The sequence below is a fragment of the Scomber japonicus genome, chromosome 5 (genome assembly GCF_027409825.1).
Source record: "Scomber japonicus isolate fScoJap1 chromosome 5, fScoJap1.pri, whole genome shotgun sequence".
NCBI classification, from domain to species: domain Eukaryota; kingdom Metazoa; phylum Chordata; class Actinopteri; order Scombriformes; family Scombridae; genus Scomber; species Scomber japonicus.
In genome coordinates, this window is record NC_070582.1 from 19985558 (window position 1) to 20000389 (window position 14832).

Consider the following 14832-nt stretch of genomic DNA (forward strand, 5'->3'; position numbering starts at 1 on the left):
TAACTGGAGCACTCTTTGAAATCACAACAAAAATGTCTAACTTTAAACTTGAGAGCAGCTTCATTGCACCTTGTTGACTACTGCTTGCACACGTAGAACTTATCCTGAAACATCAAAGTCTACTTTGAAAACTCCATCAGTTCTGGCCTGCTGATGCTGAGGCCAGACTTAGTGGTCTCGTGCCTAAACACAGTTACAAACACCTCTCTTATCTCCACAGCTCTGGCCCATATGTAGTCAACACACACTCTCTCACACACACACACACACACACACACACATACACACAAACACACTCACTATCTACACTGCCCACTATATTTAGCACCATGCAACATTAGCACTTCAAACTCCATTGAAAATGTACGGTACAGCAAGAGTTTTGATAAGAGTGCAAAGTTTCTTTCCTCATCCTGTTGCACACACATGCATACACACACATACAGTACATACATACATACATTAGGCTGTGTTTACATCATTTTTCTCCCCCTTTCCTTCCTCTCATCCCTCTGTCCATTGTTTTCCCAGGCTGTTAAAATTCCTGGGCTGTGACCTGTTCCTCCCTCCGCTCCCTTTTCTGCTCTTTTCCTCCCTCGTCCTGTCATAGCTGGGTCTTTTACATTGTTTCTTTTCTCCTGTTTGTTAGTTCTTGCCTCTTAGTCTTACTTTCCTTAATAGTAGTAGGCCAGAGGGTTGTGTGTGGGTGTGTGTGTTTTCATGTCTGCTCCAGCTGATAGATGCAGGCCCTCTTGTGTTGCAGCTCTAAAATATAGCCCACACTCTACTCTTTCTATAACAAGAAACAGACTCAGAGTTTTGAATGTGTGTGTGTGTGTGTGCGTGCACAGAGGTCTGACTAAACAAAGCAATGGCACTTCAATTGCTGGGGCCACAGAACGCTTCTTTCCCCCTTCATCACTCCTCCCCTGACCCCACTTTTACACACACATACTCACACACACCTCCCAACCGCAGAGCACAGAGCAGGAAGCATAGTCCCTGTGGGAGGGAGGAGGGGTCAGGAGAAGGGGAGGCATAAATGCCCCCTCCCTCCTCAACCCTCCTAGCAAAGCTACAGGAGAGGAGGAATCTTAACTTTACACACTTTCTCCCCAGCCAACACACATACACACACACATGCCTACAGCTGGTGAACACCCACCAACTCAGAAACATTCTGTTCCCCTGCGCTTGGGAGGATTTAAGATACACACATGATTTGGAGTACATCTTGGGGGAAGCTTTCTCGCCCAGCTGGCTTTGGGTTCATTTAAAGAGGAGCTGATGGTTCATAAAGGGGACGGAAAAGAAGGGGAGAGAAGGAAAAAAGAAAAGCTGCACAGAGGAAAGAAAGCCTCCTCCCTCTCACACTGTCTCTCCAGCGTGAGGTCATCTAGTGCAGAGATCCGCTGTGGACGAGACTGCCTGGTCTGGACCTGATCACAGAGCTTCAGACCAGGGTCTCTGCTCTGCCACCACCTCCTTCTCCTCCTCTATTGCCAACTCCTCTCTCCTTCCTTTTTTTTCTTGTCCTCTTTATCCATTGCGTTTCCTTTCAAAACAATTTGGAACATACAGAGAAGAGAAGAAAAGAGAAGAGAAGAGAAGAGAGGGTTTTGCTCAAGGCTGTGTGGATTTAGTGTGAAGCGTGTTTTTCTGTGAGCAGCCCTGAAGAGTTTTGTTTCTCCTAAACCTCAGGTGTTCCAATGGCGTCAGCTGGAGAACCTCTACTTCAGAGAGAAGAAGTTTTCAGTGGAAGTTCATGACCCCAGGAGGTAAATTTATATCACAAATTTATGTTTGTGTCAACTTATTACAATGTTTTTCTGGAAGCAGATTTGAGGTGATTTAGATAAAGGTGATGGAGGGACTCATTGGTTAGTTGATTAAATTATCACAACCCTTACGATTTAATGTTATTACTGTTGAATTCTCTCCAGCTAATTTTTTGGAAGTGATATCATTTTCTCTAAGTTATGGACACCTTCCAGTAGCTTTTACTGTACATTACCCCTGAGCCATATGCAAATGGTGTTAAGATTCAAGCTACATATAGTACAGTTCAGGAAAAGAGACATTGGAATCTAATTCAGTAATGGTTGCAGCATTTGTCTTGGCAATAGAGCAAGATATTGAGGATGTCCCCGTGGAGCCTGAAACAGATTGATAGGCTGATTATTAACACACTTGTGCAGCCACATGCACAGGATAAACTCTGGATAGTTGACCACATGAGGATAGATGACTGTGTGATAGCTGTTTTGCGGAGGAAGTGACCTCTCTTGTGTTTATTTAACATAGCTATATACGTGGAGTGTTATTCTACAGACCAAGGGAGGGAGGCAGTGGGAGAAAAAGAGACAGACAGGGTGAAACAGGGAGCAGTGGTGTTTTCTTTAAAGGAAGCTGTCATTAGGGTGAGCTGGTCTGTTGCTCAGCTACAGATGTGTGTTTAAATAAGGATGAGTAAACAATGGGGAACATCGTGTGTGGCTTTGCAATCATCCTTGCTTTCTCAAGACTTTAATTCTTCTCCTTTGTGGCAGCTGCAGTAGTAATTTTATTAACAGCAGAAGTGGTGGTGGGAGTGTTTTCACTGGTGTAAATGTGTAGATATATTTTGTATTCAGTGTATATAAGGAGGCCTTGTGTCCGCTCCTACTGTAGGGCGTCTGTGACAAGAAGGACGTTTGGTCACAGCGGCATTGCTGTGCATACCTGGTACGCCTGTCCTGCCCTCATCAAGTCCATCTGGGCCATGGCCATCAGCCAACACCAGTTCTACCTGGACCGCAAGCAGAGCAAGGTCAGTCAGTCCCACCACAGGCACACTTAAAACTGACTCAATACAGACATGATTAGAAATGTGCAAGAGATACAGCAAACTCAGCATGCTTGGTCAACAACAGTAATGATGTGCTTTGACAAACACTTTTCCATTTTTGTGTGTCCAGTCGAAGATCCATGCAGCACGGAGTTTGAGTGAGATTGCAATAGACCTTACAGAAACAGGAACACTGAAGACCTCCAAACTGGCCAACATGGGCAGCAAGGGCAAGATTATCAGTGGCAGCAGTGGTAGTCTGCTCTCCTCAGGTCAGTATGCATGTGTGTGAGTGTGCGTGTGTGTGTGTGTGTGTGTGTGTGTGTGTGTGTGTGTGTGTGTGTGTGTGTGTGTGTGTGTGTGTGTGTGTGTGTGTGTGTGAGAGAGAGAGAGAGGGTGTATTTCAGGGAGATAAAAAAAGAGAGGCTATGACCGAAACAGAGAAAGATTGATGTGTGTGTGCATTAGTTTTTGTGTGTGTGGTGATGGTGGCAGGGGGGGTTCGTTGACAACTGGACAGACAGAAACAGCTGCTTCTGGAAAGAGGCCATTGATTCTGTGCTGAATGTTCTCACACACATACTGTACATGCACCACACCCACTGTCTTTATACATGTATAGAACACAACTCCCACCCAGCCTCCATGTCACACAGCCTCTTCCTCCAGAGGCCAGTGCCTCTAAATTTAGTGGGTGAGAGAATGAAAAGGGCAATAGGTCAGTTTACAAGTTTGCCACGGCATTTAAAACAATGCTTATCTGTGTTTAACAAATAATGAGTTTGACAGTAAGATTTGTGCACGAACCAAAATTAGAATGGAGAGGAAACTGCCCTTTTTAACCCAGTCATGTAAAGTTTGTTGCATGCTAGAAAAGGGAGTAGATTAAATTAGACATCATTTAAGAGTTATTTGAAGGCCTTTGAAGAGAGAAGAATGTGTGTCTGTGCATGACTGTGGGGTCAGCTATTTATGTATATTTCACCTTACTGAATCAATTACTGTTGTTAGGAACCAGGAATGCCTCCCAGCAAAAATGTCCTGCATGCTCTCCTCATTTTCATTGCTCTGCAGCTAATACTCCAGATCTGATCCGTTACTTCCTCTAACTCCCTTTTCTCAACATAGATTCACATATCTCCCCTCTCCTTTCCCTTTATCCTGTCTTTTCTCCCCTCCCTGTTCTCTTCTAGTTCCACCACATATCAAACAGAGTGTCTCTGTCTTATCTGTCTGTGTCTTATCACTTGTTTTCTTGTTGTTGTGTCATTGTGGTCACGATCCACTGCTGATTAGAGGCCATCTTTGTCCAGCAACATAAATATGCTGTTGATACTGTGATAACATATCTATGATCCTTGAATGAGTGAGGCCATACTAACATCTAGAATCTAGATGTTTGAAGCCCTTTCCTCTACAGAAATGTGGAGATTTAACATCAGCTTATTTGAATGTGTTTTAGCAGTAAGATCAGTTGGTTGGTAATGCTTTGTGTACCTTCAAAACAAAAAGTTCAGAAACATTAAAGTCAAGTGAAATAAGATTTACAGCAATGGTTTGATTTCTGTTGTTGCTATGTTTGAGTAGTACACATAAGGCCACTGAGAGTGTAACAGAGAGCAACTTAAAGTGTGTGTGGGGGGACGTGCATGTGTTGTTTTCAACAAAGCGTGTTGCAAACAAGACTGGCACCATCTCAGGGTCTTGGAGATTGTGCGTCACACACTTTGTCCTAAACTGCCCCTTCCTTGAAACGCTCACACAAACACACCACTAATACTCAGTTTCCTTATCGAAACGTTCCATTCACTTCCCTGTAAACATCCTGTGAGGCATGCAGGTGCACACATAATCTCAGCCTCTCCTCTATGGTCTGCCTCAAAAGAACAAGACCCCAGACTCCAAACATTCACAAACTGACATGCTCCTGACTCTTTACCTTATGTGTTGTCTGGACCCTGCAGGCTCTCAGGAATCAGACAGCTCCCAGACAGCAAAGAAGGACATGCTGGCAGCACTGAGGGCCAGGCAGGAAGCTCTGGAAGAAACACTAAGACAGAGACTAGAGGAACTCAAGAGCATCTGCATCAGAGAAGCGGTATGGGAAAACACAGATTTGGCAAAAAGTTTTGAAAAGCACAGTGCTTTCTTGCTCTTCTTTTTTATCTGTATTTACCATTGTCCCTTTTAATCTTTTCTAGGAGCTGACAGGAAAACTTCCCAAGGAATATCCACTTGATCCAGGAGAGGAACCACCCACAGTGAGAAGGAAAATTGGTACCGCATTTAAACTGGACGAGCAGAAAATTCTTCCAAAGGGAGAGGTGAAGCCCCAGCTCTCAGTTCTCCACCGTTGCACTGTGTCCAATGAAATAGATACACAAGATTATCTGGTGGTTTCACTGTTTGAAATAAATACACAATATGACGAGTACCTGCATCTGGTACTGTGCTGCAGTAATCAGCATATATGCAATTCATGTCTGTTAATAGTGTAAATCCACCCTAAGCCAGCTGTAATGTTAATGATTCATTTATTAATAGATTATAGATCAAAATTTGTGTTTAAAAGGTCGTTATCTCATACAGTACAGATCAAAGGTTGTTCAGGATAAAGTGTTTAAAACCTCATCTGTGATACCCACATTATGGTATGGGATAATGATTGATAATAAGATAATTGAGCCCTACTCATTTGTTAGGTAAGCAAAAGAAAGTGAGAACACTGAAAGTAGTCCTGCATCTTTCTTCTGCTGTCTTTTTGTGCCACGGGTAGATTTTCCAGAGCAGCAGAACTTCTAAAAATAGTCTGGCAGCATTTTCACCACAGGAAGTGGTGATAGTAGGATTGTGTGTGCAAGCATGTGCATGTGGATGTGTGCTGCTGAGGTTGCATGCTTTGAAAAGGATCCAGGCAGGGACACAATATCACTAAACTGCCTTGCAAGCAGAAAGTTGTTTCTTAATCTACACTCAACTCCTCAAATTCATTCACACAAAGAAACAGAAGCCCCTTGAGCAGTAGTGTGAAGTGAGAGGAATTCCTCAGAACTGAGGTAGCCCAGTACGATACAACCCAAGTGAATACATCATGGCTCTCTGTCTCTCCAGAGGGAAGTGAAATCATGCGTGTTCTCACATATATGAATGCCCACTTTACATGCAGGCTGTGCAGTGTGCGTCACAGGATTGACATGCATTTATTTCCTTGTCTATAATCACAGTCACAAGTTTATACAATACCATAATAGTCTATACTATATTTTGCAGTGTACACACACACATTTCACAGCAGAGTAAACACATATTATGCAATAAACTTGTACCAACTTTAAGAAAGCCCTAGAGAAATGTAAAGGAGGAGAGGATGGATTGATGGAGAGCTATTATTATTGGGGGGCAGTGTGTCTCAATAGAGAGTATTCAGTGGTGAGAAAATGTGAAGCTGCCTGCAACACAGATAAATGATTTCCGCAGTGTGTTTTCTCTGGCAAGGCTTTGTCCAAATACGTTGCATGGGAGAGTTACAGTGTGAATATGTGTCTGCAAACGAAACACTTGTTGTTTTTGGATGGCACGTGTAGGTATTTGTTTCTAAAGCCGGTATTTCTGTGCTTGTGCTGCTTTGAATTTGCTCTTATGTTTGTGTGTGTGTGCTTATTCCAGGAAGAGGAGCTGGAGCGTTTGGAGAGGGAGTTTGCCATTCAGTCCCAGATTACGGAAGCGGCCAGGCGTCTTGCCAGCGATCCTCATGTGAGCAGTAAGAAGCTGAAGAAACAGAGGAAGACTTCTTATCTGAACGCACTGAAGAAGCTCCAGGAAATTGAAAACTCTATCAATGAGTACCGGGTCCGATCTGGCAAGAAGCCTACGCAGAGGGCGTCGCTTATCATTGAAGGTACCAGTATACCCCAACCACTACTATAGGAAAATCAACTTGTCCTCATATCTCTATTTCTTTGAACTGTAGTTTGAGTCCACATGCAGATGCTGTTTAGAGGAGTAATAGAAATCCACATATTGGCTAGTAAAGCTGACAAGTTCCAAATGAGTTGCTTTTTGACAGTCTGAAACTTTAAGAATATGTTGTAATTGTACCATTTGTTTGTCCTATAGAGGCCAATATTGGCTCTGAAGACAGTTCACTGTCTGACGCACTGGTCTTAGATGATGGTGAGTCATATTTCTTAATTACCGCTGCTCTTTCATAATAAAACGGTAATTAAATGACTCAAAGAGTGTTAATTAATCCAATCATTTCTTGGTTCCAGATGATCCTCAAGTTACAGGTACTCCCACCTTTTCCCCAGTGGGGTCACCTCACAAGGGCCTCCCTCCTCGGCCACCATCTCACAGTCGGCCTCCTCCACCGCAGTCCCTGGATGGCCTGAGACACCTGCACTACACACGCTCTGACTATGATAAGTCACCCATTAAACCCAAAATGTGGAGCGAATCATCACTGGATGAGCCCTATGAAAAAGTCAAGAAACGCTCCTCTCACTCCAGGTATGAGGGAGTTTGTCTGAAGTATTATTTAGTGTAGTATATGTGTGAGGCTGCCCACAACCTAAACAACCACATTTGCATTTAAAATATAGTTTAGTCATCTCAAGTGAAATTCATATATTTCATCTAACTCTACAACTAAAATCAACAGCACATCATACATAGATTTCCCATGTGAAAGGAGTATAAATAATCATATGTATTTTAAATAATGATCTTACTTGCCTCTCTGTCAAGTCACAGGCGTTTCCCAAGCTCCGGCAGTGCTGAAGCAGGGGGGAGTAACTCTCTGCAGAACAGCCCCATCAGGAGCCTTCCTCACTGGAGTTCTCAGTCCAGCATGCCGTCAACCCCAGACCTGAGGACAAGGACCCCACATTACGTACATTCCACGAGGTCAGTCTTTATAATCAGTTGTCTATTTGTTATTCAAGACTTGTGTTACTTTGGCAAACACCACAGATGCGGTGCAGAAATGTTCAGTAATGGCTCCCATTTCTGGTTCTATGTACATGACCACTGGAATGGGCTAAAAGGGCTTCCTCTTCTGTGTTTCCTCAATCTTTCTCTCTTTTTGCATTATCTAAACTAAGTGCAAGTAGGTTTTGTTTTGTATAAAAAAATCACTTAGGCCCTTGGCTATTAGATTCACAGTTCCAGTTCTGAAGATCTCTTCAAGCTCAGCCCTTCTCATTCAACATTTTTTGACTTTCTGTATGTTACAGGTCAGTGGACATCAGTCCCACACGTCTGCACAGTCTCGCTCAGCACTTTAGGAACCGTAGTTCTAGCCTTGAGTCTCAGGGCAAACTGTTGGTGTCGGAAGCCGACACACACCCACACACCCTGGGCACACTGGGCAGCCCTGACTTCTTCTTAGGCCCAGGACGTAGCTCCAATGGCTCTGACCCATTGGATGACTGCTCATCCTGCACCAGCCAGAGCAGCTCAGAGCATTACTACCCCTCTGGCGGACCCCTGGCCCCTGGCAGCAATCCCAACTACTCTACCCTGGGAGAGGACTCACCTTCCAAAGCGAGGCAGAGGCAGAGGCAAAGGCACAGGTAAGGGTGGAGGGGTAAGAAAAGACACTTCTTATTTTGTAATAACTCTGTTTAGAAATAAACATTCCTAGGTTGATGCATGTGTTCTCTTTTCAGGTCTGCAGGTCATCTGGGGTCCTCTAACTCTGGCTCAATGCCAAATCTGGCAGCTAAGAATGGCTCTGGTGGAGGCTCTGGTGGAGGTGGGATAGGAGGAGGACACCATGGAGTCTACCTCCACAGCCAGAGCCAACCCTCCTCCCAGTACCGCATCAAAGAGTACCCATTGTACGTGGAGGGCAGCCCCAACCCGGTGGTGGTGCGAAGCTTGGAGAGCGATCAGGAGGGCCACTACAGTGTGAAGGCCCAATTCAAGACCTCTAGCTCCTACACGGCCGGGGGACTGTACAAGGAGGCCTGGGGAGGAGAGGAAGGAGGAGAAGGGAGTGGTCGACTCACGCCGTCCCGCTCCCAGATCGTACGGACTCCGTCATTGGGGCGAGAGGGAGGTGGAGGAGGGGGGAGGGCAGCTGTGTCTGAAGAGTTGAGATGCTGGTACCAGAGGTCGTCAGGGAGCCTGAAGGAAAGAAGTCACTCAGGATCGACTTCCTCTGAGACAGGGTCACAGCAAGGCACTCTGGGACATGGTCGGGGGAGTCGGGTAGGAACACTCGCCAAGGGCTCACCAGGTGAGTCTTCATCTGTTCACTTTGAACCAGCTCTCATCTAAGTAAAGATTAAGAGCAAGTCCTGTGTTCTGGATTAAAGTCTATCCCTGTTTATTTAGCTTTGCAGAGGTTTTAACAATAACTGTCCCAATAAAAAAAAACCACACTGCCCTGTGTGAGGCTCAAACTCTCAACCTTCAGATTATGAGACTGACACACTGCGTACTGCGCCAATGAGGCCTATGATGAGGTGTTTTTTTGTGGCTTCAGTGGCTCTCAAACTATAACGGAAAAGACTAGTAATAACTGAATTGTAATAACGATTCAAGAGTTTTAAATCTGAAATCAATTCAAAAACATTTACAATAAACAATAGAGATTTGGTCAGGAAAAATATACTGCACTGTGTGAGGCTTTGCAAGATCAAATAATGTAAACTGGCAGAATCTACTGCTCCATGTGAGGGTCAAATCCACAAGCTTTAAATTATGTGACAGATATTCTGTCTACTGCGCCAACAAAGCTAGTGGTTTAGTTTTATTATGTGTGTTCAGAGCTCCTAACAATAACTGGAAAACTCACTGAGTAATTCAACATTTAAATTGAAATTTTAATTAGTTCATTTCTAATTAACAAGAGAATATGGCAAATCCAGCTGTCCACATTCTGGACTTGTAAGTGAACTCTCAGACTTTGACCATTACATATTAAACTGAACTTTCATTTTTTGGGTGAAAATCAACCTTTGCCCATATCTGCTGCTATATCATGTCAATCCTGGCTACTGCAAAATCTGTGTAAATCAATATCGTATGTCACTAAACCTTCACATTAAAATTAAAATGGGTAAACTGGTTGTTATGTGAGTCTGCAAGTGTATGGATATCTGGACATTTGGATTCAGACAGTGTTGTAGTATTGGCTATAGATAAACAGAGCTTTTTTAGATTCAAATTTTATGCAGATAAATATATTTTACGAAAGGAAAACACATGTGCCCCATATGTGAGGCTCAAACTCACAACCTTCAGATTATGAGACTGACGGGCTGCCTACTGCGCCAACGAGGCATAAACCACACCTGTATTTGTGTATTTTTACAGGTTGATACAATAACAGCAAAAACAAAATGTCAGTAGGGTCATTCAGCATTTATTATTACATTTTAATATATTTTAAGTTGATTTAAAAAATGTAAATAAAAGACAAACTGCATTTCCTCAGTAAATGTTGGTGTTCACCCTTGCCCGTCTCTGTATAACGTACAGGCTTGTGTGTTATAGGAGCATGTGACTGTTGTGTGGCAGGAAAATGGTCTGTGACACTAAGGCCCATAGACTGCTAAGGCCACATCCCTCTCACCTAATATGTGAAGCATAGTTGAAATTCCTTCGCTCCTCACTTTGTTGTGTCCTCTGCTATGTTTCTATTATGTGTTTGCTCTGTTCTCTGTATGTGTACATTTATTCGCTTGGTCTCTCTTTTGTCTCATGCTGCACATGTTGTATCTCATTCAGTAACTCTAACAGTCCGTTTTCCCCGTAGCTGCATCCCCTCACAGCCAGAGGAGTATGACGCCCTCCAGTGAACACGCAGCCACACCCACACCCCCCTGTAGCCCACAGCACATCCTCAACTGGCAGAGCGGGTAAGAGACACACAAATCACACACATCAGCGCAAAAGGGTGACAGGAACTCTGAAGCCGGTTATGAATTTACATTGATTCAGGACAAACTGCATCTTGGTTCCTCAGCTGTTTTCCTGTCCATCTTTGTCCAAACCTAACTGTAACACGCTCACAGGCTTCCACTGTCTGTTGGATCTGTGTCGGCTGATGTTGTTCTTCACTGTGGAACTAATCCTAGAGGATGATTTTATGTGGTTTTGGGTTATTTTTAAACCTTCTTCGTACTCAAATGATATCCTCGTCTTGACTTTTCATCCTATTTTACTGTTTGTTATCCTAATGTTTAACTCACTCGCATCTTTGTTCCTTGTTTCCTCACTCTTTTTCCTCTCACCTTATCCTTACGGAAAATTTTCTCACACCCTAATTTTGTCACCTCCTTCACGTTTCTCTCTCTTTCTGTACTAACCCTCCTTTCCTTGTGTGTGTGTGTGTGTGTGTCCTCTCTCCTGGTTTAGAGGCACAGCAGACAGCTCTCCTACTGAGGACGTCTGTCAGTCTCCCCCTCAGCCCGGCTCTGATGCATAGAGGTACTGTCTGTGGTCTCGGCCCCTCGGTGGTCTAAACATAGAGTGCAACTGTTGGGAAAAACACAGCAGCAGCATAACAGAGATTTTAGAAGAAAAAAATCCTGGTAGCAAAAATATAATGCGACAGCCAATGTGCCAAATTGACTAAATGAACTCATGCAAGATATTTACGTACATCTGTGGGTGGATGACAATGGGGAAGGTTGATAATTTCTTGCTCGTTGATGGTGGAGGTATCTGTCATGTATTCCCTCTCTGGCCGTATCTGTATCTGATCTCTGCATGTGCTCTGCTCCGTGTTCTGACTGTGATGCTTCACTGTGGCTCATTCCCTACAGAGGGTTTTACTAATGAAAATACTTCACCTTGTACTGTATGTGTTGTAACAGACAGCATTCTTTAACAACAAAAAAAATCTTATCAGCAGATCAACACTTGAAATCATATAGATGTTAGTATTTGGAATAAATGTACCTTTTTCAGGCTGATCCTGGTCTCCTTGTCTTCCTCTGCAGGTCTTTCAGTGACAGCTGTTTTCTCAGCAGCCCCTTGTGTTCAGAGCTGGCAGATGTGCAGTGGTACGGACACGACAAGGCCAAACCTGGAACCCTGGTCTAAGACCTTCCTATAGGGCCCAGAAAAGTCCCATTGCCCTTTCCACTGTCCCTCACTACTACCCATTGACAACCAACAACCTCATCCATAAGGCCCTACAAAAACCCTGCCCTGACTGGACATGAGCCTCCCTCCTCCTGAGTCCTGCCCTCTATCCATCCCACCACATCTTTATTGCGCTCCTTCTATCACAGTTCAGCTGGACAGGGACACACTCGCTGGGCTCTGATAAGGGCTGTTTTCACAGGACGGACTGAGAGGTGCCACCTCAGCTGTTGAACTGTTGCCCTGCAGCACCACAGAGCCCCTTCTTTACTCACCCTCAGCACACAAGCAACTGGGCATGGTGGAGAAGGTGACGGGGAGAGAGAGCACAGAAATATATTAAACATACAACTCAAACTCAACCATCCCAAAGGCGGCCATTCCAAGACCTGTTTCAAATCTCACCTTTGGTCCCCAACCTTATTATATCCAGTGCATTGCACCCAATCAGAGGATACCTGCTGGATTTGAGCCACCAGTTTAAAAAACAATTTCCATGTCCAACTAAACTGTGTTGGATTTCATTACTCCCATCTTGTTGTCTGTTTATTTCTCCCTGCATATTTATAAAAAGAAAGAGAAAATGGCACAGACTTTTCAAAAAATCTGGATCAACAAATACTTAGATGACAAATTCCTCATCTCAGTTTAACCCACAACCAAAGACAACTACTGGATTGACTGGTCGCACCAGGTTCCCCAGGCTGGTGTCCCTGTCAGTCAACTGTATACGAGGGAAATCACAGGGACAATATCAGGATGGGACACTATCTGGGATATCGGCGAGGACTATAGCAATAACAAACATTGTAAAAGCATATGAACTGGTTTGAATCTCCAGAGTGAATAGAAGTAGACATTTTTCCATGTTCTCTGCCTTGTGATGCTTGGAGTAAAGGATCATTAGTGCGTCACAGGAACAATTTAGAGTTGTGGTTAGTGGGTTTGGCACTAAGCTTACTTCAGTGACTTCATCATTCATGTTAATTTAACGTCTTTAGTCTTTACAGAATTTCTTTATCCACAACAGTTTCTGGTGGCCACATTGTGGATTGTGAGGCATAGCCTGCCTGAGCAGGTGTAGGGGGGCTCGGGGTGAACGTTAACATGGCCACATTCAGTCACAATTACTGCAAAATTTCATTTTGGCTGTAATTATGATATTGGAACAAGAAGCTCAGCTTTTACCACTTCGCTTTTTTTCACCTGAAAGTAAAACATGATTTGCTGTTGGCGTCAATTATAGTTCGACATTGAAACCATTCAGGCTATAGTAAATTGTCTTTTCTTTCAGGAATATTCCTCCTGCTTTGTTCGCACCTCTGTAATAGTTCTCCCCATGCTGAGTAACTATCAGTCCCTTTTAACTGTCTGATTTCTTGTCTCGCTGTCCATCTGTCTAGTATTTCAGGAGTATTCAGACTGAACACTTTACTCAGTGTTGGCCAGACCACACACAGACACACACACAGACACAGACAAACACACACACACACAGTTACAGTCCTAACACTTGTATTTACAGGCACACACAAATTTATTTGTGCCAAACATGTAGGTGCTTCACATTTATATTATAATTCAGCACTGAAAAAGCCACCTCATCAAGCTACAGACACCTCTAAGTCCTCGCCATCTACAGCCATTGTAAAAGACAGTCCACAAACCCTATAATTTGGTATCATGGGTGGAAGGAATCATTCAGACGTACTTTGTTCTTAAAGCACAACATTAACCGTGTCTGTGAGGGCTGGACCTACACTTCACATGATCTCATTTACTGCTCTCAATATTTTAATGATGGGTTTTATGAAATTGCATAAAGGCTAGACAAACACAAGTAAAACCACAAACAAGGTGTCATAGGTTAGCGCTCTGTAGTATATGGAAACTGATGGATTTCAAGTTGACAATAATTACTACGCAACTGTCAGGAAAGCCAAGAAGCCATAGCTGAAACAGAGAGAAAAAAGTGTTATACATTCTAAAATGGAGAGAATTTCTCTCACACACCCCAATCAACAATCAAATGTTCAGAACAGGGTTAGAAAAGCACACCTGGTTTTGTATGAAGGAGGCAGAACTCTACGTTTTAGCAAAATCAATTTTCCTTCATCTTCACCTAACTTAGGAATTCATGTTTATCACTGTTTATTTGTTGCACAAAATCTGAATTCATCAGTTGTTGACATTGATAGAGTCTAATGAGCTCTCATAGCAGCATCATGTCTGGATAAGTGGTGTACCATGATTGTGTGGCACTGGAGGACTGGTACGCAAGCTACCCTATCCTCTAAAGTGTTCCCTTTATACACTGACTTAAGTTGCCCTAATCAGCCACTTTTTTTAGACAATTTTAGTATGAAGGTTTAGACCACTCCCTGCATGACTGGCTGGCCAAGAGTTATCTAACCATGCACAGTCAAATTTAAGAAATCTTTACCCAGGATTGGAGCTCCCTGGCTCCCATCTCATAGTGTGTTCAAGTCACCTACCGGTACTTTGCTTTGCTCTCTTAAAGCCTTTGCTCATAGTCTGTGTGCTAAAGACACAATCCCGTGCATGCCCTGCCAATCCAGTGACAAATAAAGACCCCAAAGACATCACTCAGCATAACTATGACATTAGCATGTCTCGGTCCATAGTGTTGCCCTGCTCCCAGAAAGTCCCATTTTTTGACCTTGTGGAAATGTCTGACCTCTGAGCCCAATGTGATGAAGTGTGACATCCCCTCCCTGTGTAGTTCCAAACACACCATATTTTCTCATCCATAGACATGTATAAGGTTTTTGTAATACTCCAAGAGAAATTAACTAACTCTTTTTTCAGTCTTTTCCTGTATGTACGGAGGGGCACTGTGGTTTTGTGGGGTTTTTGACATTCACATTCATTGTTTTAACAATGTT

The 14832-nt window shown here is 43.5% G+C and overlaps 1 protein-coding gene across 6 annotated transcripts in view; it reads left to right on the plus strand.

Moving 5' to 3' along the window:
* frmd4a (FERM domain containing 4A) overlaps window positions 1-13391 on the plus strand; it is a 58198-nt gene extending 44807 nt beyond the window's left edge. Inside the window, exons 12-25 of one of the 6 annotated variants that reach the window (XM_053319412.1) lie at window positions 1702-1778; window positions 2671-2809; window positions 2958-3099; window positions 4792-4925; window positions 5029-5151; window positions 6494-6725; window positions 6944-7000; window positions 7099-7336; window positions 7574-7732; window positions 8062-8400; window positions 8497-9068; window positions 10593-10695; window positions 11195-11266; window positions 11782-13391. In XM_053319412.1, coding sequence (XP_053175387.1) covers window positions 1702-1778; window positions 2671-2809; window positions 2958-3099; window positions 4792-4925; window positions 5029-5151; window positions 6494-6725; window positions 6944-7000; window positions 7099-7336; window positions 7574-7732; window positions 8062-8400; window positions 8497-9068; window positions 10593-10695; window positions 11195-11264 — 2385 coding nt within the window. In that variant the 3' untranslated portion in view covers window positions 11265-11266; window positions 11782-13391. Of the gene's footprint in view, window positions 1-1701; window positions 1779-2666; window positions 2810-2957; window positions 3100-4791; window positions 4926-5028; window positions 5152-6493; window positions 6726-6943; window positions 7001-7098; window positions 7337-7573; window positions 7733-8061; window positions 8401-8496; window positions 9069-10592; window positions 10696-11194; window positions 11267-11781 lie in introns of all 6 variants that reach the window. The other 5 variants (XM_053319411.1, XM_053319409.1, XM_053319413.1 and 2 more) reach the window with 5 other exon arrangements.
* Window positions 13392-14832: the final 1441 nt, after the last annotated feature.